The sequence below is a fragment of the Enhydra lutris genome, unplaced genomic scaffold (assembly GCF_002288905.1).
Source record: "Enhydra lutris kenyoni isolate GAN:26980312 unplaced genomic scaffold, ASM228890v2 scaffoldscaffold28, whole genome shotgun sequence".
Taxonomy (NCBI): Eukaryota; Metazoa; Chordata; class Mammalia; order Carnivora; family Mustelidae; genus Enhydra; species Enhydra lutris.
The window spans coordinates 21,138,318-21,162,142 of NW_019154112.1; the positions used below are offsets into that span (position 1 = coordinate 21,138,318).

The 23,825-nt window shown below is 35.4% G+C and overlaps 1 protein-coding gene across 2 annotated transcripts in view; it reads left to right on the top strand.

Moving 5' to 3' along the window:
* The window catches only part of LOC111152311 (collagen type XXI alpha 1 chain), a 121,948-nt gene that overhangs the window by 12,459 nt on the left and 85,664 nt on the right, over positions 1-23,825 (top strand). The window contains exons 3-9 of one of the 2 annotated variants that reach the window (XM_022510789.1): positions 8,504-8,672; positions 8,768-8,984; positions 11,322-11,495; positions 12,553-12,630; positions 14,330-14,338; positions 14,648-14,731; positions 21,931-21,993. In XM_022510789.1, coding sequence (XP_022366497.1) covers positions 8,504-8,672; positions 8,768-8,984; positions 11,322-11,495; positions 12,553-12,630; positions 14,330-14,338; positions 14,648-14,731; positions 21,931-21,993 — 794 coding nt within the window. The remainder of the gene's footprint in view (positions 1-8,503; positions 8,673-8,767; positions 8,985-11,321; positions 11,496-12,552; positions 12,631-14,329; positions 14,339-14,647; positions 14,732-21,930; positions 21,994-23,825) is intronic. The other variant, XM_022510791.1, reaches the window with a different exon arrangement.

The following is a 23,825-nucleotide window of genomic DNA, read 5'->3' on the forward strand; positions in this document are numbered from 1 at the left end:
ATTGTTTAATTTCCACCATCTTGACTTTTAGATGAGGCAGGAAATTTATCTGTTTTTTTAAAAAAAGTATATGATGTTGACTTGCTCAAATGGGGCCAAAGGCTAGAGGTTAGAAGGCAGTTAGCTGTTTGTCCTCAGCCTTATCTTCTTAGAGAGAGAGAGAGAGAGAGAGAAAGAGAGAGATTGATGCTTGAGTGTAACTTTGGTATCTTTCATCCTATAAAACTTTGAGGCCTTTTTCCTTCTAGTGCTTTCTACAATGACACACTTTAACTTGGAATGATATTTAGGACTTCTCCTGAGTTTCTTTTTCTCCCATAAAAAACGACTCATACTTTGGGCACTTGGGTAGCTCAGTCAGCTAAGCATCTGCCTTCTGCTAAGTCATGATCCCAGGGTCCTGGGATCCAGTCCTGCATTGGGCTCCTGCTCATCAAGGAGTCTTCTTCTTTTTCTGTCCCTCTCCTGCTCATGCTCATTCTCTCTGTTTCTCTCTCAAAAATAAATAAAAATCTTAAAAAAAGTCACTCATACTTTGTATACTATTCTTTGCTTAGAGATTGCTGGATTATTATCTAATTCAAGCTTTACAATGCTTTGTAATAATGACTTAGTACATTACCCTACCCTACCCTCATATAATACCATCTGTATTTCATTAGGAGTCACAGAGGGTAAGGGTACACATATGAGCAATCATGGCGAGGACAACTGAGGTGTTTTTGGAGATGACTAGTATTTTAGGTTCCATGATTTCATAACATACGTGTGATGAACTTTTCTGTCCTCATATAAAACTGATTCCCTTCCATTCTTCCTCTTTACTGTTGATACACACACACACACACACACACACACACACACACACACACACGCATGAATCTCCAACCATCAGGATAGGACAGAGGGAAATGAGAGGTAGGAGGTAGGGTAAAGTTTGGTGGATAGGATAGGATAGGATTGAGTATAGTATTCCATAAAATCTCATCAAAGATTCAGGAGAATCACTTTATAATCTATGAAGAAGGTTTTGAATTAATCTGAATTGAAGGCAATTTACATTATGAAGGACAATGTATATCTAAGAATAAGAACTTTCCATTTAATTAGAGAGGCTAGAGCTATGTTTCTGCCAAATACACACAATATACTTGTATTTTATGTGAAAAGTGATGTGCGAGTATTCATTGGAAAAGTAGAATGATTATGGCATGATTTAGAAAATATAGAAATTACAGCATATAGACCTTGCTGTCAGTGTTTATGATTGGCTATAGGTGCAGTTGTTATAATTAATTATGCCTAAGAAAGAAATGAGCAAGAAAATATTGAGAATAATTTTCATTAGGAATGTTTAAAGCTTGTATGGATAGCCCATTCTCCCCTTTTCTCTTTCTCTGAAATATTATGTATAATGTCTATCACCCATTTCATATTTTATTTTCATAACACCTCTGTCCTTTTCAAGTGGTAATAGACATGCTTATAGAGGTGAAAATTGGCACAACCACTTGGGAAAAGTTTTTGGCACTATCTACTAAGGCAAAGTATATAGATACCCTATGAAACAGCAGTTCTACTCCAGATACTTGATTATCAGAAATAAGTTCATACGTTTACCAAAAGACATATGCAGGAATGCCACAGCAACTTTATTAAAAATAGTCAAAAACTGCAAACAACTCAAATGAGTGCCCACATAAAAATGGACAAATATTTCATAATCTAATTCATAGAGTGGAATACTACACAGCAATAAGCAAGAACAAGTCACTGTATGTGCAACAACATGGATAATCCCACAGATAATATGTTGAGCAAGAAAATTCAAGTAAGAGAGTATACTGTATGTTTCATTTGTATTAAGTTCAGGAATAGACAAAACAGTGATTGTAGAAATCATTATAGTGGTGGCCTTTGATAGTGGTGGTTATTATCTGTGAAAGATCATGAAGTAACTTTCTAAGGTGTTAGATGTGTTCTTTGTCTTGTCTGGGTGTTTATAAACACGAGTGTGTGCCAGGTGATGTGAAAATAGGGCATTTTATTGAATGTAGTTTGTACCTTAATAAAAATGTTTTAAAAAACTCAATACAACATCTGTTAAAGTAAAGCACTATCTCCTGATTTTTTTTTTTCTATAAACCTAAGGCTACATCATTATAAGGTGGTCCAGCCCAGTCTCTGGAAACAGATCAAGATCCAGTTTGATTCTTGTCTTTGTCAATATCACTTTCTTGAAGTGTGATCTTGGGCTAAGTGACTGACTCCAACTTTGGTGATCAAACCACATTTTATGAACATTAATATCAATGTGCTGGAGAAAGCTATGGACATGTGAAGATGCCTGGACAATTTAGTTAAAAATAAATAGTTTTTATATTAAAATGAAATATAACTGTAATATCTGACAAAAGCTCTGTGAAATTAAAAATGAAAATGAAAAGGAGTGAAGAATGAAGTAAAAAATACATACTATTGTCTGGGTATGTGTAAAGGCAAAACACATTACCTTTTCTCCATCTATAGTATTCAAGCAGGAATAACAAAAAAATTTATTAGATAATCAGTTTTATTAAAATGAAAAATGGCAAAACCAGATGAATTATTTTTGTAATTTTGTAAGCCTTTAGAATTGTGTTTTCCTTAACTGTTCCTTAGGCCAAAGATGATAGTTATTTCTTATATTTTTTTCTTATTTTTTAAAAGAATATATTCTATGATCAGTGAGACTACTTAATAGTGCAAGAGATTTTGACTTTTCTGTTTTGTGCACAAGTTGTACTAAAGAGTAATAGGAGTCTCTTTTTCCCTTTGACTTACCATTGAAATCTATGCTTACTGTGTCCCATTGTCTGTCAGTCATGCATCTGTTAGACATCTTCCTCAGATGAAAGACTGTTAACTCTAAATCAACCTAGATTTTAAGACAGTGGGATTCCTTGGGGTAAAGGAGGCTGAGGTCATTCAGTCTGTAATGAGAAAAGAAATTGTATGAAGTTGGGGCTACCTTCTTTGTTACTTAACTAATCTTTGGTAAGAGGATCGCTTTCTCATAATTTATTTTTGTTTTGTTATTTTATTGTATTTTCAGTATGTTATGATGAAGTCCAAGTTATCACAACCTTGGTACTAAGTTGAAACAATGGTGACTGTTCCTTCTTTGATGAACTTGTACATGACTTTAAAGTACATGATGATATAATAGACCTTCAGAAAGGCAGATGTATTAAATTGCCACTGAATACCATTGAGGAGTATGTATCAGTTGCATATACACTCATGTTTGCCTTACCATCAAAACCAAGTTCAATCCAGGAAAGTTTGAAGAAGCTGGCTTGCACAGATTAGCACTAGACAACTCTGTTTTATTGGACTATCAGGTCTGGATCAGTAAAATTACTTTTGGTTTCTGACCACAGATGTCCTTGATAGAATTCCCTTGATCTGAAAAAAAAAAAAAAAAAAAAAAGTGACATCTAGAGAAGGGTGACATTCGAACCATATGGCATGTGGAATTGAATTAAATAGGCACTTATAAAGTAGGCTAGATATGTTCTGGAATAATGTGTTCATCAGTTTTCCTGTGATGTTAACTTAGAGCTGGAATGGTGTAGTTGGAATTTGGTTGCTCTAGTTAAGCTAGAGATTTATACAGATTTTGTGTCCATGTCCATGGCAGAATTTTAAATAAAACATGTTTTTATTACTTTGGTAATACTGGATTACTTAATAGAAAAGCGAATTCAGACAATTTTGAATATAGTTAACATACAATGTTACATTAATTTCAGGTGTACAACATGTGATTGAACAAGTTTATACGTTATGCTATGCTCACCACAAGTGTACTATCATCTACCATCATACTAAACTATTGAAGTTTCATTAACTTTATCTCCCACTCTCCTTCACCTATATTGCCCATTTCCCTATCTCCCTGTCCTCTGGCAATCATCAGTTTGTCCTCCATATTTACAGGTGTGTTTCTGCTTTTTGTTTGTTTATTCCCTTTTTTTTCCTGTTTTTTTTTTTTTTTTTTTTTTGTTCCACATGTGAGTGAAATCATGTGGTATTTGTCTTTCTTTGTCTTAGTTTACTTAGCATACTACCTTTTAAGTCTATCTATGTTGTTGCAAATGGCATGATTGCATCCTTTTTTTTTTTCTTTTTAAATCTCATCCTTTTTTTATGGCAGTTTAAGATTCTGTTGTGCATGTGTATATCCATTGTCTTTCAGTGGATGTTTAGGTTGCTTTTGTATCTTGGCTATTATAAACAATGATGCAACAAACATAGGAGTATATATATCTTTTTGAATTAGTGCTTTCGGGTTTTTTTGGGTAACTACCTAGTAGTGGAACTATTGGATCATATGGAATATTTATTTTTAATTTTTTGAGGATCCTCCATACCATTTTCCACAGTGGCTGCACCAATTTACATTCCTACCAGCAGTGCATAAGGGTTCCTTTTTCTCCACATCCTTGCCAACACTTGTTCTTTCTTGTCTTTTTGGTTTTAGTCTTTCTGATAGGTGTAAGGTGATATCTCATTATGTTTTCTTAAAAATTATTTATATTAACATATATTATTTGCCCCAGGGGTACAGGTCTGTGAATCATCAGGCTTACACATTTCACAGCACTCACCATAGCACATACCCTCCCCAATGTCCATAACCCAACTACCCTCTCCCTCCCCCCACTCCCCAGCAACCCTCAGTTTGTTTGTGAGATTAAGAGTCTCTTATGGTGTGTCTCCCCATCGATCCCATCTTGTTTCATTTTTAACTTCCCTACCCCACAAACCACCCACCCTGCCTCTGAAAATCCTCATGTCAGAGAGATTGTATGATAATTATCTTTCTCTGATTGACTTATTTCACTCAGCATAATACCCTCTAGTTCCATCCATGTCATTGCTAATGGCAAGATTTCATTTCTTTTGATAGCTGCATAGTATTCCATTGTAGATATATACCACATCTTCTTTATCCATTCATCTGTTGATGAATATCTAGGTTCTATCCATAGTTTGGCTATTGTGGACATTGCTGGTATAAACATTCAGGTGCATGTGCCCCTTCAGATCACTACATTCTCATTGTGGTTTTGATTTGTCTCTGATGACTAGTAATATTGAGCATCTTTCCATATGTCTATATCTTCTTTGGAAAATGTCTATTCATATTCTCTACTTTTTAATTGGATTATTTGTTTCTTTGGTATTGAGTTTTAAGTTCTTTATATATTTTGGATATTAACCCCTTTTATTGTATATATCATTTGCAAATATCTTCTCCCATTCCACGTTAAACTGAAAGTGGATTTCCACACTGAATGTGGAACTTGAAATCATAAATATCCTAGAAGAGAATACAGGCAGTGATTTTAGCCACGGGAGAATTTTTCTAGATATTTCTTACCTCCAAAGGCAAGGAAGGGAAACAAAAGCAAAAATAAATCATCCATACTGAAAGGCAGGTATTACTGGCCCCAGAGGTTTAAAATAGAGTTATCTTTGCTCATCTGAGAAAGCATTCCTACCCTGAATACTCCAAACATATTGGAGTAGAATGAAATTAGAACTGTGTAGTTGGTATAGAAATCTTTGTGAACTTCGGTCTTCTATTTTGTTTACTTTTCCTCCTGAATGCATTCCTTTAAAATAAATTATTTATCTAGATTTTCCTAGATTTTTCTAATTACCTGTTGTAAGGATTATAGCAAGCTTCCAACTCTGTCTCTCTTAACATTTGATTTTTCTGGTACTTAAAATTATAATTTCCACATTTTAGTTTTTATTTTGAGTTTCCATACTTTGGTCTGGATGTGCTTTGTATACTTAAACATGCATTTCTTTTTTCTACACAATGGGGAAATTAATTATTTATCTCTCTTTTGTGCAGAAATTGTTGGTTGGTTATCAAAGTAACATTTTACATATGGAAACTTCTTTTACCTGTTTCCTATAACTACATATATACAAACATAAAAACTGTATTTGAGCATTTTCCCTACATTTTTTTTTCACTTTTCATGTACTAAGATACTGTTCTTGCAAGTGAATGAACTGGAAAGAAAAATGACCTTCAGGAAAACATAATTATTTAAATCTATGCTTCTTAATTAGATGTACTAGGTAGTAAAGAAAACGTGGCTATATTGTTCATTCTTGATTTCACAAGCTGTGCCACACTGTTTCCCCATAAAATCTGGGGTATTACAAGGCAGTGTAAAGGACATTGTTAGAGCAAAATGATGGACACAATACTTGCTTTATCCCCTGCGCTTCCATTCCATATTGGAGTTACAAAGCACTTTCACATACATCATTACATATGATCCTCAGACAAACCCTGTGAAGGAGATTATTATTTTCCCTTCACAGATGAGAATCCAGAGGTTCAGGAGAGGTTAAGAGAAAGGCTTAAGTCTAAACCTTCTGTTCTTAAGTCTGAGATCTTAATCCAATATTTATAATTTCTCATTTGTAAAGCAAATCAAAGGAGCAGTTCAAATCTGAATATTTTTATGATGTAATATTTTCCTTTCAGCTGAACTTTTGCAGTTTTAAATCAAAGGCATCTAACATGAGGCTTCATGTATTGGTCTGCATACTTACCCCCCTCCCCACCTGCCAAAAAAGAAACCCTGCTTCATGACAGGAAATATTTAGTTTTATTAATTGATTTATGATTTAAACTGTATAACATAGTGTTATTAGAAACTCTTACATTCTGCTTCTCGTGTTTTCATGTGGAGGGATTTCAGCTAGGTTAGCTCTTCTGATCCCTCTGCCACCCTTTTTTTTAGCTTCTTATCACTGAATGAGAAAATCAGTTTTCAGATGAGTGAGTTTGATAAAAGTAGCTGGTCATGGTTGGCAAGGGTTTCTTCTCCTTGGCTCAGTGTGTCTGCGGAGCTAGGGTGTTCTGGTTTTCTCTGTAGACCAGGTGTGAGCTTAGGGGGCAGGCCCCGCTTCTAAGGTGGGATAGGGAAATAACTCAGCCCTGTGCTGTTGGGATGGTGTGAGGGGTTTCGTTATGGTGTGCATCTCACGAAACTCACTAGATCATGTGTCTAATCAACACCTGTTTACCTCATTCCTATATCTCCTCCTCACTTGGTTCCAGACTTACCAGAGAAGGATGTAATTCACTGGGTTACTTCAAAACTTAAGATTCAAGACCTGCAGAGAAAAATGCCCCTCCTTTTCCAGGAATTTTTGTAATTTTATTTATATCAAACCTTTATTTTATTTCCAATATTCTGTAGTATGAGTTATGACTGTACATGTTGGGCTAATAAAATCCATCTCATTACTTTTTATTGTATCATAAATATGATACTTTTCCTTCTTAATGTTGTGTAAGAGAGTGATTATCTTAAAGAAGTTCAGTGAGTTTGTTCTTGTTTTATTTTCTTAGCTGCTCTATAAAATATAAGCAGTCATGCTCAAAGTATATATTATGAGGGCCTTGGAAGAATCTGAAAATATTGCAACATTTTTACAATATAACAGCTTTATTGCATTTCAGCCATATAAAATTTTCCACATAATTTCAGATACTAGTTTCCCAGCAAGTGAAAAGCATGCCATATTTTTATAATTTATACAGATGACTGTATAATACAAATCTTAATGATTCTTTTTAAAAGACTTTTACTTATTTATTTGAGAGAGAGGTAGCAAGAGAGAGAACACAGAGGTAGAGTGAGAGAGAGAAGCAGACTCCTCTCTGAGCAGAGAGCTTGATGTGGGGCTCGATCTCAGGACCCTGAGATTATGACCTGAGTTGAAGGCAAATACTTAACCATGTGAGCCACCCAGGCACCTTTAATGATTCTTCTTAAGGAAATAGTCTTTATTTATAAATATGATTAATATAATAATATTATTAATCATAGATTAGATAATCGACCCATTTCAAGAACTTTCATGAAAGAAAAGACCTACAGTTTTTTTCCAGAGTAATAGAACCAATGATATTTGAACTATAGAGTTATCAGTTGCTGAAACTGGAAAGAATGTCAAGAATGACACTTTTATTTTTTTACTCCTCAAATGCTGGGAATGAAAGAAAGGAATCTTGGAGTTCACCTCCCAGATCCAAGAAATTTAAGAGTTATGAAGAGTCATGTGACAAGTTAATAGCAAATCCTGGATGAGAATCATCAATGCCATTCCAGTATGCTACCCCCCAGGTATTAGGTTGCCCTGCATTCAAAATAGTGATTTATAAATGTCAGAATAGTGTTATTAAGGCAATCTATTAACAAATGTTTCTCTCCTATTTCTGTTTTACTTTTTTCCCCTCTTAGGGGAAAAACGACATTTGAGACTCTTGCATGTTTTCTCAGAAAATGCATTTACATCCATTTATGTATATTTGTGTGCATTTACAGATTTTATAATTATTTTCTCTAATATTTCTCATTTTCTTGTTGAAGTAATCCATGATTAATCAATGTTTACTGCTTTTGGTTTGGATTTATAGAATCTGTCTGTCCAACACGAATTCCAGTGGCAGCTCGAGATGAGAAAGGGTTTGATATTCTTTTAGGCTTGGGTGTAAAGAAAAAGGTTAAGAAAAGAATCCCACTTTCACCAACAAAAATAAAAGGATATGAAGTAACATCAAAAGTTGACTTATCAGAATTCACAAGGTATATGTTATGTGTTGATACAACCTTTTTGTTTTTGATGTGTTTATAGATGTATTGAGAATTCTTTAAGCTTATGTGTATTTTCCTTTTTCTAGCAATGTTTTCCCAGAAGGTCTTCCTCCATCATATGTATTTGTCTCCACGCAGAGATTTAAGGTCAAGAAAATGTGGGATCTATGGAGAATTTTAACCATTGATGGAAGGCCACAAATTGCAGTTACCTTAAATGGTGTGGATAAAACATTACTATTTACAACAACCAGCATAATTAATGGCTCACAAGTGGTCACTTTTGCTGACTCTCAAGTTAAGGTAAAGATTCCTAGGTATGATTATGATGGTATTCATGGGAGTTACCACCAGGTTTGTGTGTGTTGGAGAAAGAGATTCATAATTTTAACATGGCGGAAAAGATACTGACTTCCTAGTTTTAGTGTTGGTTTACTGAATAAAAGCAACAAATGAAGGAAAATTGTTTCTTAGATGGGATTACGGAGTGGAGGGAACTCACATTTTTTGAGTGCCTGCTCGTAGATGCCAGGAACATTTAATTATATCACCCAATGCAGAAGCTATTGCTGTCACTATATAGAAAAAAAAAAAAGTTTCAAGTATATTAGGTTCCATCTCAAATTAACACAGCTAATAAATGGTGACATCAGGAATTGAAGTTAAGTCTCATCTGTTTCAAAGTCATGTTGGTTCATCTCACACTGCCATGTCCAACAAGATACTGAGAAAAAGACATTTGTTAGAAACTTAAATACAGGTAGATAATAGGTACAGAATTCATATTTATTAGGAGAAGGCTTTGTTTTCCCCAAAGGAACCTATATTTAATAAAATTGGTAAACAAAAAATAAAAGTGTATTTTCCAAGTCAAATGTGGTCAGAATACAGATGGAATGATAGACACAGTTATGTTTTGATCATTATTATAATTATAATCTAAGAGAATATTGTATTAATTTTAGGAAATATACAGGTTGTATATAATATTATGCCACCTGTACAATTTCTTCATTTGGTAAGCAGATTAAATTTCTTGAAATTTGGGCTGCCATTTTTATTAAAGTCAATGTGCTGGGTTCTGTAAGAAATCACAAATAAGGCATGTTTCACACTTTCAAGGAACTTATTTATAATGGAAGGTTAAAGGCCTCTGGTATCTAATAGAAGTACAAGGTATTAATGGAGTGTAGAGGGAAAAGTAGATTCTAACACAAAATGTGGGCAAGTCTTATTAATGAGATACTTTTTGGACTGGACCTTGAAGAACATACAGGATTTTGGTGAAGAGAGCTAAGGGTATATGCGTCAGTGGTTCAGTGTTGAGTACTCACGTATAGTAAAATGCAAGGTTTTTATTTTGAGAAGAGAAAGTGGTGTCCCCTATGTTTGGAGTATAAGATACATGAAAGATTACATTAAGGTGTGAATTCAATTTGTGGGGATCTGGAAACCACACAAAGGGTTTTGGGCTTCATCCAGTGGGTTACAGGATTTCATCAAAAGGTCTTGAGTCATAGGTGTGTCGTGGTCAAAGCAGCTCTGTCTTCTTTCAAAAAATTTTTTTCTTCCATGTTCTGGAATTGGGCTAGGTGCTGGGAATCCAGAAATTAATAAGATATGGCATCTTTTCTGACAGCATTATAGTGAGAGAAATTAATTATAGTGGAGGTATGAAGGATGGCTTAGAAAGGGAAGAGTTAGAGATATGTTTGAAAATTATTCAGATAAAGCAAGTTGTGCATAAACATATAAACTATGGCAATGAAAGTGGAAACGGTGAAGTGAATTTGAGTCATATTTAAGAGACATATTTAGTAGAGCTTTGCATCTGGTGATTATTGCAACTGAGGGAAGGGCAAGAGGTAAAGACACTTGCTGCAGTTTAGAAACTAAGGATATTATTATCCAAGGGAAACTGAGAGGAAGAAAGTTTTGGGGATAGTTCAAATTCATTTTGCTATACCCTCCCTCAGGCTGATTGTGAAATATCCTGGTAAAACTATACTAGCCAATATTAGAATTACAGATCCCATATAATAGGAAAGAGGTCCAGGCTATTGTAGATATGGGAGTTATTCCATAGACGTAATGACTGACCTGTAGGAATAGATAATCAAAGGGGAGAATGAGAAAGGTCAATGACAGATCTCTGGGTTAATGAACTTATTAAAAGACAGGTGAGGAAGAGAAGCCCTCAAAGAAATAGAGAATGAGCAATTGTAGAAGAAGAAATGAAGATGATCAAGATGGTTTGAGTTATGGAAGTTTTATGAGGATAAATTGAAGGAAGATGAACTGGTAAAGATCTAAAGTTGCAATGAAGTAAATAGGATGAGGAATGGGATTCAGAGATTAGGAGTTTGTGACCTTGAGGGAGTTGCTTCAGTAAATTGTTTGATACATCTACTCACTTGTAATGTGTAAGTAGTTAAATTAATTGGTGGGTAAAATTTAGGGCTTCATAAATTAATTGGTAGGTAGAATTTGAGACCCAACTTGGGTCAGCGTGAATTAGTATTTAATGTATCCAGTCTGTGTGGTGTGGATTTATGGCTGGTGGCAAAGGAATGGAAACAAAGAAAATGAAAGATTGTTAGGAATTTTATTTATGAAATCTTTCATACTTTCTTCCTATAGACATTATTTGATGAAGGCTGGCATCAAATTCGTCTCTTAGTAACAGAACAAGATGTAACTCTGTATATCGATGATCAACAAATTGAAAACAAGCCCTTACATCCAGTTTTAGGGATCTTCATCAGCGGGCAAACTCAAATTGGAAAGTATTCTGGGAAAGAAGAAACTGTTCAGGTTGATAAAAAATCATTTGCTTTTTGCATTGTATAAAGCGAGCTTTTGTGGTCCTTTGTGGTAGTATTTCTCACATTTAACTGTATTTAACTTAATTATTAGTTCCTTTAAGACACTTAAACAAAATGTGGTCAGTTTATTAGTGGAGTTGTGTGTTTGAGTGTGTGGATGAAAATGCAAAATTAGGCTTAATAGATTTTATAAGAATTCTTAGAAAACTGTTCCCCTGGGTTCAGGGTAGAATTCTGCATTCTTATGAAACATTAATTTCATATTTCCCAGGAGAAGCATAGATTAAATAACAACGTGGAAAAGAGACTGTGATTGAGCTGTGAGTTGGGAACTATAAAATTTCCCTGCAGCTGTGAGGTTACAATCAGATTAATGTGTTTCAAGACGCTTTCTTCTTAAAACTGTTATTTTTTTGATTTTTTTTAAAAAACTGGAGTATCTGTGTGGGTTGAGAAATGTGTATATAAAAGGATAGCCATGTCTTGGACAGTCCTTATTTGAAAAGTTATACTTTCCTGCTCTGTTTCTATGAAGGGAAGACTGTCATATTCAAATTACACCATGCTCTCTATACGTTCATGTTACCTGTCAGAGTATAGTAAGTATTTTAACAGCAACAGGTGCTTGGACTACTCATTTCACAACCAGCAATGCCAGTAACTAAATCTCTGAAACCAAAGATGACTTCTTAAGCCCACTCTTGTAATCAGAAATGTAAAGATTTAGGATAAACACAGAAGGCCTGAGAAAGCTTTTAAGTGTCCCAGGAAATGCTCTCTAGGCTAGCTCTTAGTATAGATACTAAAAAAAGCTCCAGTGGGTTCCTGAAGGAAATTAGACATTTGTTTTTGGTGCTAGAGTTTTCCTTATGAATTATGTTTTATCACATTTTTAAACTGTATGATAGGTATTTAAATTCTGTATTGTTATTTTTTAGCTAAGTGCTGTGATGTAAGCCTTCCGTGACTGCTCATGTAGTTGGGTCACTCTTATGAAGCAGTTAACTTGGGTCTCAATTTTAACATGATGGGGTTTATGTTCCTAGTTTGATGTCCAGAAGTTGCGAATCTACTGTGACCCAGAACGGAACAACCGGGAGACAGCATGTGAGATTCCTGGATTTGTGAGTAGGGTGAATTCCTTTTTCCCGTGTCCCTTCAGTACTTTCAGAGCAGTAAATAAAAGATAATATGTGAGCCTTAATTTAATTACAGAGTTAATTTGTTTGTTGTCAGTGCAGTTAAAGTCACATTGATTAAAACATATTTTGAGGTTCATAATTGAAGTGAAATGATAATGTATCACTGTGCAAGTGTAAATGGAAGAGCACAAGGAAATGTTTTTTTCACCCCTCGGAGTGTGATGTTTCCGGCACTCAAGTGAAACAGGGCTGGACCTGCTCTAGGAAAATCTAGGATTCTTTGACTATCCAGAGCGTAAAATACATTTCTATACTTAATTAAATGCGTGGACAGAATATCCTACACAGCACAGTTCTAAAGAATAGGAAGTGATGAATTTTCCTGTTCACCAGCACATTTTCTCAAACCATAATGAATATACAGGTTTCTTTTTGTTGTTACCTAAGGAAGATTTTCTTGTATTTCGAGGATATAAGTAACTTTTCTTTACCTGGTTATTTTCATTACTGTGTTAGGAGGCAAAAATTATAAGCTAAAATGTTAGAGTCTGATGACATATGTGTGCTTGTGGTGTTTGTGTATGTGTAATCCTTTTTCCCTTGGGCAAAAAAATAAAAAGCCATATTTTTGTAATGCAAATAAGAATGTTTTAAACTTTTCGCAGTGAGGATTCGCAGTAACATTTGAGCTCATGTCATAGTTCTTTTATTTTGTAGAGTCATGCTACCATTATCTTTTTTTCCTAACAAACTGGATAACCTACAAATCCACATGTTCTGAAAACTTGAGGATGTAGAATAGTGCATTTAAAGGCTCTCTAATATCAACCATGGAACCTTTTAGAAATGATTCATTCTTGGTTTTTTAGAGAGGTAATTGTTTAAACACTGTAACTTTTATATTAGATACTTATAACTTGAAATACAGACCTCTAGTCTCTCCTAAAAGTATTAATACATGATTACATTCTGAGAGTCCATTTTATATACTCTATTTATTGGTATTTCTGCATCGATGTTATGACCATTTCCCTCCCACATCATAAAAGCACAGGGATAGATGGTAGATTTTGAGTTCTTACATTCACTTTTCTGAGTTTTTATGTCTCCTTTCTTACTCTCGGATGTGACTTCATGTAGCTTACCTTTTGCGTCTTTATTCCCATTTTCTCCTTTTTTGATCTAATTTGTTATTGTCTGGAAAGATTATTAACCTTTTTAAAATTGTGTATTATTCAGTAAGAAGCAGATTTTTTGGTGAGGAGGTCTCCTAAAATAAAATGCAAAAAATGTAATGCACAAGATTTGTGACTTTCTTAGATGTGTTTTGACTTTTTCCTTTGGTTTTCAAATGACTTCCAGAAAGTTCAAGAGAACATATAAATCTCACCCTGGAGTATTTTTGCTCCTGTGTGGCCATTATACCAAGCAGCTTTGGCATTTCCATTTTCTTCTTCCACTCTTCATTGTTGTTCGAGTCTGTCCTTTATCCTACTGTAAATGTCAACATATATTAATGTCATTTTCTTTAGGGGAGTTGCACGTACATGTTTTAGGTTTTGCTGGTTTTGATACTTCATGTATCTAGAACCTGTACAATGAAATAACTATAAATTAGGATGATAATTTAGAAATTTAAAAGTGTCCTTTAAAACACATTCATTGTTGTTTTTTCTTTCAGAATGGTGAGGTAGGCCTGGAAGCTATTATTCTCCTTAAGGTAATATTTGTATTGTGGGACTGTTTTGCTTCCTTCTATCAGCTGTAAGTATATTAGACAAATAGAACTTATTTTTATGTATTTTGAGTGCATTTAGTTTTCATAGCTTTTTGTGATTCAGAATTTCTTAATGGATTGTGCTAAATAATATTGGAAAGTAGACGTAAGATATCTTTCCAGCTTCACACATATGTGCAGACACCTACACATACTAACGTACGTACAGATATACATGTGTCTTTCCATGTTTGTTGTTGATTTCCATTTTTGTCTCTGTAGTGCCTCAATGGTCCCAGTGATGTAGGTTCAACTCCAGCTCCCTGTGTTTGTCCTCCGGGAAAACCAGGACTGCAAGGCCCCAAAGTGAGTAATACCGAACTTGCTTTTTTTGTTAATACACACAAACTAGAGGTGAGCAAATGCACAAAATTCCTAGTCACCACTGACGCTGTTGTGAAATTTCTACCTAATGCTTTAGAATGGTTTAAAACCTGAGTTTTAGTGATTTTTTTAAAGAGTGTATTCCAGACTATACTGCCTTTGAACCTAGAACTGGTACCACCTAGCCACAGTACAGTGAGGGAGTACTAGTAGTTTATTTGCTGGTCTGTCTGTTTTTTTTCCAAACACTGCTGCCAGATTCCCAGTACGGTATCTCCTTACAACCTCATAAAAAATGAAGAAATGGCATTTGTTGAGTTATGTTTCTGAATCCTTATTTTCTCAAAATGATTTCCAGGTAGAAAATAAGAGTAGAAGTGTTAAAGTTGATTTCAGTGTTATGTTTGATGTCTAATTCTAAAAACTGAGGCATATATATTAATTTTACTTAATCGTGCAGTAATTGCTTTTGGGGTGTATGTTCTGTCATGTTCATATACACACATGTTCTGCTTCCATCTATTGATTTGTGTGTGAATAGAGTTTATGTGTACGTTTACATATTTGTCTGTGTATACATCTTTATATGATTGGGGCCATGATGTGCATACCATTTTATAACCAGCTACTTTTTATATAACTAAAAAGTCTGAATATGCTTCTGTGCTATTAAGTATGAATGAATGTTTTTAAGTTAATACTTACTGTGGGATCACTTAGACTTAGCTTGATACCGAGATATTAAGTGGTTTGTCTACTATATATAAATCTTGCTAATTTTTTTTAGGATTTATTTATTTATTTATTTTAGAGAGCCTGCAAATGAGTGTGGGGGGAGGGGCAGAGGGAGAGTGAGAATCTTAAGCAGGCTCTGTGCCAAGTACTTAGCCCAACACAGGGCTTGGTCTCACGACCCTGAGATCATGACCTGAGCCAGAATCAAGAGTTGTTCAGTTAACCAGCTGAGCCACCCAGGTACCACTAAATCTTATTCATTTAATATTATCTTAAAATATCACTTAAATAAAAATAATGCCTAACTTGAAATTGGATATGGCTCCCTTGCCAAAAAGAGTATTGATCTTTTATTGCTTTAGGTGTCCACGCAACATTTATTAACTTTTGTTGAATATGAATTGTAACATTTATTTAGATGGAATTTCCTTAGTGTTTCAGTCACCATGACTGAAAATTTTAGCTTTTAAACTGCTCATCTAATTTGTTTCCTGCCATCTTTTATGCATGTTTCTCCCATCCACTTTTTAAATTTAAATTCAATTAGCCAACATATAGTACACTATTAGTTTCTAATGTAGTGTTCAGTGACTCATCAGTTGCTTGTAACACCCAGTGCTCATCACATTTTTATTTGGTAGCTCATGGCCTACTTCAGACCTCACATTAAAATCAAGAAAGAAATGTAATTTAAGAAGTAAAAGTATACATTCACTATCTCATTCACAGTAAACTGTTTGGCTTGGAATTTGACTTTAGTTTATTATAAACTATTATAAACATAAACTATTTTTAGATTTCAATTAGCAATAATCGCGCCTCGGATAAACCTCATTGGCTACGATACTGCCACTGCACAAAGCTATTTTTAGATTTCATTTAGGAAAGTTAATCCAGGTGTTCTTTGTTCTTTAGTTAAAGCAGCTGCATGTTATTTAGGGTTCCTTGACATAAAGAAGAAATGCCTAGGGGTGCCTGGGTGGCTCAGTGGGTTAAGCCGCTGCCTTCAGCTCAGGTCATGATCTCAGGGTCCTGGGATCGAGTCCCGCATCGGGCTCTCTGCTCGGCAGGGAGCCTGCTTCCCTCTCTCTCTCTCTCTCTGCCTGCCTCTCTGTCTACTTGTGATCTCTCTCTGTCAAATAAATAAATAAAATCTTAAAAAGAAAAAAAAAAAAAGAAATGCCTATAGGATACTCCTGGGAGAATATAACTTGTAAGACAACTTAATGTGACCTACCAGCAGACTTCTTTTAAAGCATATATATTTATATACGCACATAAACACACACACACACACACACACACACATATACACGTAGTTTATTCAACTTGGAATATTACACATAAAAGTGATTTGAGCTGTAAGAGATAAAATATGGAAATCAGATGTGTATAATGTCTGACCTCTTAAAACCTCGTGTGCTTTTCTGACTCCCAGGGAGGTTCAGGCCACCCTCAGGATCTCTAAAAGGGCTGTCTACTTTTGGGGAGGCATCAGATATCTCTGATGTTTTCTGAATCTTTACTAGAGGTCTGTTAGGTGTCTTGAAGTGACATCAATTCTTATTCGTGTTTGTTTCTGCAGCAGATTTTTAGTACACCCTTTGTCTTATCTGGTCAAGCCTCTTATACCGGAGTATTTCCAAGTTTCATGTGCTCCTCATTTTCATTTTCTTTTCTTAAGTCATAATCTCGTGCTATTGCCACCTACTTCTTTAAGTGAAATTGCAGTTTTCCACCAATCTTTTAAGTTGGCGTGCCTTCTTGATCTGCTTTCCATTTTCTTCAGAAAATCTGGCCAGAGGACAGGAACACACACACACTCTTCCATACTTTTAGGGCTCTTTCCCCTGGAGGTGGTTCCTTACCCACATCAGGGACCTGTATGTGAAAAACAGAATCCCTAGCAACACTCTGAGTTGTATTTCCTTCAGAGAATTTCTGGCTTGGGGAATTAAGAGGGTTTTAATTAGATTAACAGAACTGGAACTAAAATAGAGGAAGCCATTTTCCTGTAGCTCCAACTGAGACTTATTGGCCATTTTTGTTAGATGTTCTCTGGAAGGTTTTGCAGATGTCCATCAAACAGAGTTACCTGTGAAGAACAGATCTTGTCTTCCTGTTAGCCAGAAATAGAGTTGTGGGAGCTGAGAGTTGAGTTCTCATACTGAAACAGGAGAAATTCTTGTGTGGATAGGTGGGTCAGTGCTTATTCAAAGATAAACTCATCTGTTAAAATTATCTGAGTTTCCAAAAGACATGACAACCCTATTGGGAAAACCAGGTCAAATTAACTATGGTATCTTAGACTCACCATGGCATTATAACTCTATAATCATAGAAATATATTTATGTTACTGGAGTATGAGTTCCTTGAAGAATAGCTAATTCATTTTTGTATTCCTAATGTCAAACATAGGGAGTGATCAAATTAATAAATCTGTTGGAATACTTTTTATATGCAAGCACTTCATAATGAAGGTTAATACAAATAAATTCTCCCTTGGAGTTCTAGTGTCTAACACAGTGCTTAATGGTAATAGTTTTTATTTAATGAGTTAGGAAGTCGTTGAAAAAATAAGATTCACTCTTCCCAGTTAACCTATATGGGATGGCTTTGTTGTGATATGAAAGATCCAGGCAATCCCCAACTTACAACCCCCCTTTTCAAAAGACCTTTCCATGTAAATGGCAACTTCTTCCCCCACTTCAGTAGTAAGAACGTTTGTGAGGACAAACTCCCCATGTTTGATCTAACCTTGATGTTAGGTCTTTTGTTTCAGAAGTGGAAAGAAGGCATTTTTTCTTTTGAGGAAGGAACAATTTCTTACTAATCCTTTTCTCTGAAATACCACCCTCTATACCACTGTATTTCTGTTGATTTCCTTTGTTTCACCCTCCAGATACCACCATTAGAGATTCATTCAGGCTATCAAAGTGTCCTCTGTTTAAAATACAAAAGCCTTTGGAAAATTTCAGGGGCCACTGGGCATTCACATTTTTATGTTAGTTTTCCCAGATTAAGTGGATTCCTTCTAGCCTGAGAGTGTGGGTGTTTGAGTTTTGAGGGAGGGAAGAGGTTAGTTTAGGAAAAGTGTATAGGTTTTAGGTCAGATACTCCTGTGGAGTCTGGAGGGTTGCATGAAGCCACAAGGAGTTTTGAGAAGAGGGCTTGAACATATAGGATTTGGGCCTAGGCGAAGAGTTCCAAAGACATTTGTTTTAGATGAGCAACTGAAAATACTAGCTTGCTTTTGCAAGCACAACTGTTTCTTACTTTGATTATTCATATTTATACTACTTGAGAGGCCATATTCAGAGATGTTTCAGCTTAGTCCATGACATTTCCACTCCTGTCAACAACTCAAAAATCCTGTGGCACAAGTTCAATTGAACATAAGTAAGTCCTGCTTTTCAGCTGAACACATAGTTTTTAAAATTCGAAATGTGCAAATGTTTCAACTAAATTAGAAGAAAGTGGATTGGGAATTTAGTCACAGTTGTATAATAATAGCTCCTATGTCTCATTTAATGTATTTGGAAATTGTTCCTTTGTTAAGTTTACTAGCAGTTCCCAGGTCTGGTTCTAATTAACATGTTAATTATGGGCAGGGATAGTAGTGTTTAGGAGCATGGACTCTGGAGCTGAATTGGCTGAGTTCAAGTGTCATCTCCACTAGAGCTGTGTGACCTTAGCAAGTGACTTAACCTTTCGGGGCCTCAGTTTTCCTATATAAAAAATGAGAATAATAAAATTACTTGCTTCATGGGATTATTATGAGGATTAAGTAATTTAGCATATGTAAATCTCTTACAGCCGTGCTTAGCATATAATAAACAATCCAGGTAGAGCATCAGCTTTTATTACAGTAATACAATTGAATTTTTATTCTGATTGGTTTTCTTTCCAAAATTAGTGTCTGTCTTTATTTTCCCAATTTAATGGAAACACCACCAAACCTTCCTGGTTTTTGCAAATAAATCAATAGGGCAATAGTCAAAATAACCAGTAAAATTTACCAGCAATAATAGAACCTGCAAAAGGTTATTTTCTCTCTTGGGGCTCTTTACCAGTGTTATGGTCCTTTTAAAGTCTCATTGGATTTATCTTGTGATTTTTTTTTTTTTTTTTTTTTTGGTCTTGGAAACTTAGTTTTTATTTATTTAAAATGTTGTTAATATGTTTTATGCTTTGACACAGTGCTAAAAACAAATTTCATTTATTCTTTTATCAAAGCTGTATTCCAGCTTTATCACAGTAGAGGATAAATCCCAGGTCCTTTTGATATCCTAGATTTTGCTGATAATAATACTCTGCAAGTAAAGGGGATCATTAACAGGAAATAAGATTTATAGTAAATCCGCAAATAGTTATTGAAGTTCTGCTTGATACCCAGCATTATCAACCCTCTCAACCATTCAAAAAAAAGGAGAAAATAAAGACTCTGTTTTCAATCCAAATGATAAATGAAGACTAATCAAGGGAAGACTGAGAAAACTCTGCTTATGAGTAAGGGATAAGTGATAGAAGCTGCTTAGCCTTTCAATAGAAAAAGACAGTAAGGAAAAAAGGAATGATGGATTCTTAAGTGGAAAAGGAAGAAAAACTTCTTGTCAGGGGAAGAAAAGATGTAATTTGTTGAAAGGATAACAAGTTCAGTTTGAACAGGGTTAAAGGATGGCAGAGAGGCTAGAGATTAATGTGGATCCTCTCAAAATAAGAAGAGAAAAACTAACTCCCTAGAGAACCAGAATGTTACTCCTTAATGCCCAGCTAACACTGGAAGTCTTTGGGTTAGAATTATAAATTCTGTCTCTTCAGCAAGACAGGACATGTTTCTCCCTGTATTTACAGTTATTCTTTCTCTTTCTCTCTTTTAAAAATAACATTTCCATTCTTCTCAACCCTTCCTCATGCTATGTCTCTTGGGCAGCTCCTAAGTGAAAAGCCCAACCCTTCTCCATTGGCCACTTAATAGGGTTCACATAGTTCTTTCCATTTTTCCTGTTATGTTTCAGGAACAGCTCTCTGTAGCCAGTAGCCTGAAGTAGTATTTCAGATCTGCAGATTTGGCTCTGTGAAAGTAACCTTAGTATTGGTGTTTAGTTAATTTAAAATTATTGGAGTCCTGTGTGAATGAGTTCTTAATGTAAATAATGACTTAATGAACTGAAATCAGCTGCCTTGCCTCTGTGCAGGAGTTTACTGATACTGATTATTGAGACTTCATGTTTTTAAGTAAGATGGCCCATGTGGCTCTCATGGATTCAGCAATAGATTAATATGATACTAATTTTGAAGTCTTTTTTAGAATTAGATTATGCAACATCCTCACCTCACAAAAAGTGTTGCTCTCATTGGTTTTTTTTCATGGGTGGTGACTAATCAAATGGTCAGTACTGGCCATTGGACAACATACTAGAATTTCCTTAGAATGTGCCTGGGCTCATTGTCATATTGTATGGAATAATGTTCTTTGGAGATCCTTGGTTTGTGGGGGCAAAGGTCATTTCTTCACTTATTAGTCCTTGTGTTCAAGGACTATGGGGGTTGGGTAGAGTTGTTTGGCTTGGGCCTCGCTCTCATGTAAATATTCAGATGTAAAAATTTTAACATTATGTTAAAATGAAGTTACAAATATAGGCAAAGAAACACATTGACTAGAATAAAAGAAATGACTGTCATGCTGCTTTAAACTTGAATCTTGTATGAAAGATTGTATAGCCTGTGGACTTTTTAAAAAATTTTTTATTAAAAAAATTTTTTTTTTCTAAAGATTTTTATTCATTTATTTGACAGAGATCACAAGCAGGCAGAGAGGCAGGCAGAGAGAGAGGTGGGGAAGCAGGCTCCCTGCTGAGCAGAGAGACCGATGCGGGGCTCGATCCCAGGACCCCGGGATCATGACCCAAGCCAAAGGCAGAGGCTTTAACCCACTGAGTCACCCAGGTGCCCCAGACTTTTTTTTTTAATAAATAATTGCAAATCAAATTATTACATCATAGGTCATTGATATCTGTAGTGTACTACTGAGAATAGAATTAAGTCTAAATAGAATTATGAAAGAAAGATGGCTATCATTGAGACCATATTGCTATGACACTTCAGTTTGTTCAGAATTCTAAAAATGTATCCTGACATAAATATTGACATTTTACATTGGTGAAGAGTACTTTAGTTGTTATACCTGGTGTGATCATAGAAATAAATCACTGAAAAGTTTATGTAATAAAAAGTCTTTATTTGGTAAAGTCGTCATTTAAAATATGCCATTGTTTTTCTAACCTTGTTTTGAGATGTCTGTTGTTGTTCTTCTTATTTTAAAAAAATATACAAAGAGCTACAAATCATGGAATTGGCTTGAACCTTGAAGGTCTCTGATAGCAACAGTGTGGTTGGTTGTTTTGTACTGAGAAGTTTTTTGTTTTTTTTTTTCCCTTTCTAGGGTGAACCTGGACAGCCTGGGAACCCTGGCTACCCTGGACAATCTGGTCAAGATGGTAAGCCTGTGAGTACTGAAAGCTTAGTCATCTCCAGTACTGGGATTATGGTGTCAAAGTTGAAATTGCACTGGGCAAAGTTAAACAGGCAAGAAAGACTTTAAGACTACCGTAATAGGGAGAGAGATTAAACTCCACTCACTGAAACAGAAATGGAGCTAGTGGAAACGTACTGGAGGACTTGGGTGGTTGATCAATGGGATGGAGCAAATTGAGTCATCCTGAGTTTGACACATGTTGTCCTCTGTGATTAGGCCGTCTGTATTTGCTAATTGGCACTCATGACAGATAGGGCACTACCATCCCACAGAGCCTGGAAGGTCTGGGTACTTATTTTTCTGGATGATTATTTCAAAGGGATGGCTCCTAGGTCCTGGAGAAAGACATGCCTTGCTAGTTGTAAAACTGACAAGCTTTTAAAAAGGTTTGCCACTCAAAGGGTCAGAGAAAGAATTTATAATTAGAAATTTTTTAGAGTAAATGTTCTAAGGGAAGGGAAATCAGGCACCTAGAATCAGGAAGAAGACTGTTCGAAGTTTAGTTAAGCAGAAGGAACATTAAGCCTAGCTTGGTCAATAGAATCAGTGTTCTAGTCACTTAAAAGGTGAGTTACTCCAAAATTGCATACATCTTTGTTACATTTAAAAATTGTCCAGTGAGTATTGCTGAATAGCTAGGTTCAGGAATCTTTTCCCTTTTCCCTTCATGTCTATGGAAGTTTTCAAAAAAATCTTTTTAAAAGATATTTTGTGAGGACATATATGCTTATAATCTGAACAAAAATAGTATCCTCTAAGTTTCAAGAGAACTTTAGGAACAGTTTTGAATTAAGGAAACATAAAGCAAATACACTTTAAGGCTTTCTAGGCAAATATTTTCAGGTTAGCTCTCTACATGTTTATAACAGTAAATAAACATTAGGAGTTTGCCTTTAAATGCTAAATAATGGTCACCACAAAAGTATCTCCTAAGATACTTTTTTTCAAGAGAGAAAGTGGGGAGGGGCAGAGAAAATCTTAAGCAGGCTCCATGCCCAGTGTGGAGACAGATGCAGGGCTTGATCTCACAACTCTGGACTCATAACCTGAGGCAAAATCAAGAGTTGGATGCTTAACTGACTGAACCACCCAGGCACCACTAAGGAATTTTCTTTATCATGAGACATTTAACCTCTTGCTATAAAATATGGAAAGGTTTGTATTCTGAGGCAGTAATATTTAAGGAATGAAGGAACCACAGACTAATGTTAAACCATCAGTACCCTAACCATCATGATACAGGAGCTTGTTAGTCCCTGAGACAGTGCAGTCTACGTATGATGGCAGTACTTTTGGGAATTTGGGGATAGGAAGGGACTTGACCTGGGTTATGTTTTAGAAAGATACATATAAATATCAGAGAGTAGATTATGTAGGGCAAGAGTGGAAGCAGGTTATTTTAGGATTCTAAGGGAGAAGTAAAAGTGGCTTGGACTACAGTGATATGAAAGGGAAAATAGGAGGTCGTATTCTGGATTATTTTTTTAATGTAAAGCTGGCCAGAGTTACTGTCAAATTAGATGTGAGGCATGAGAGAAAGAGTCAGGGAAGACTCAGAGGATCTCTGTGTGAACAGCTTACTGAGCTAGACAGCAGTGGGGGAGAATGCCTTGTTGTTTCCTGGAGTGCCCCTGGTGTCTCCTGGGATGCTAGAGAAAGGAATCTTGAGTTCAGGAATACATTTGAGAATGAAAATACATAGTTGGGACTTCCTAGCATGTAGATCGTTCTATCTGAGCCACCAGAGTGAATGAGATCATTTAGAGAGCAATTGCAGAAAAGTGGAGAAGAGAAGGGGGCAG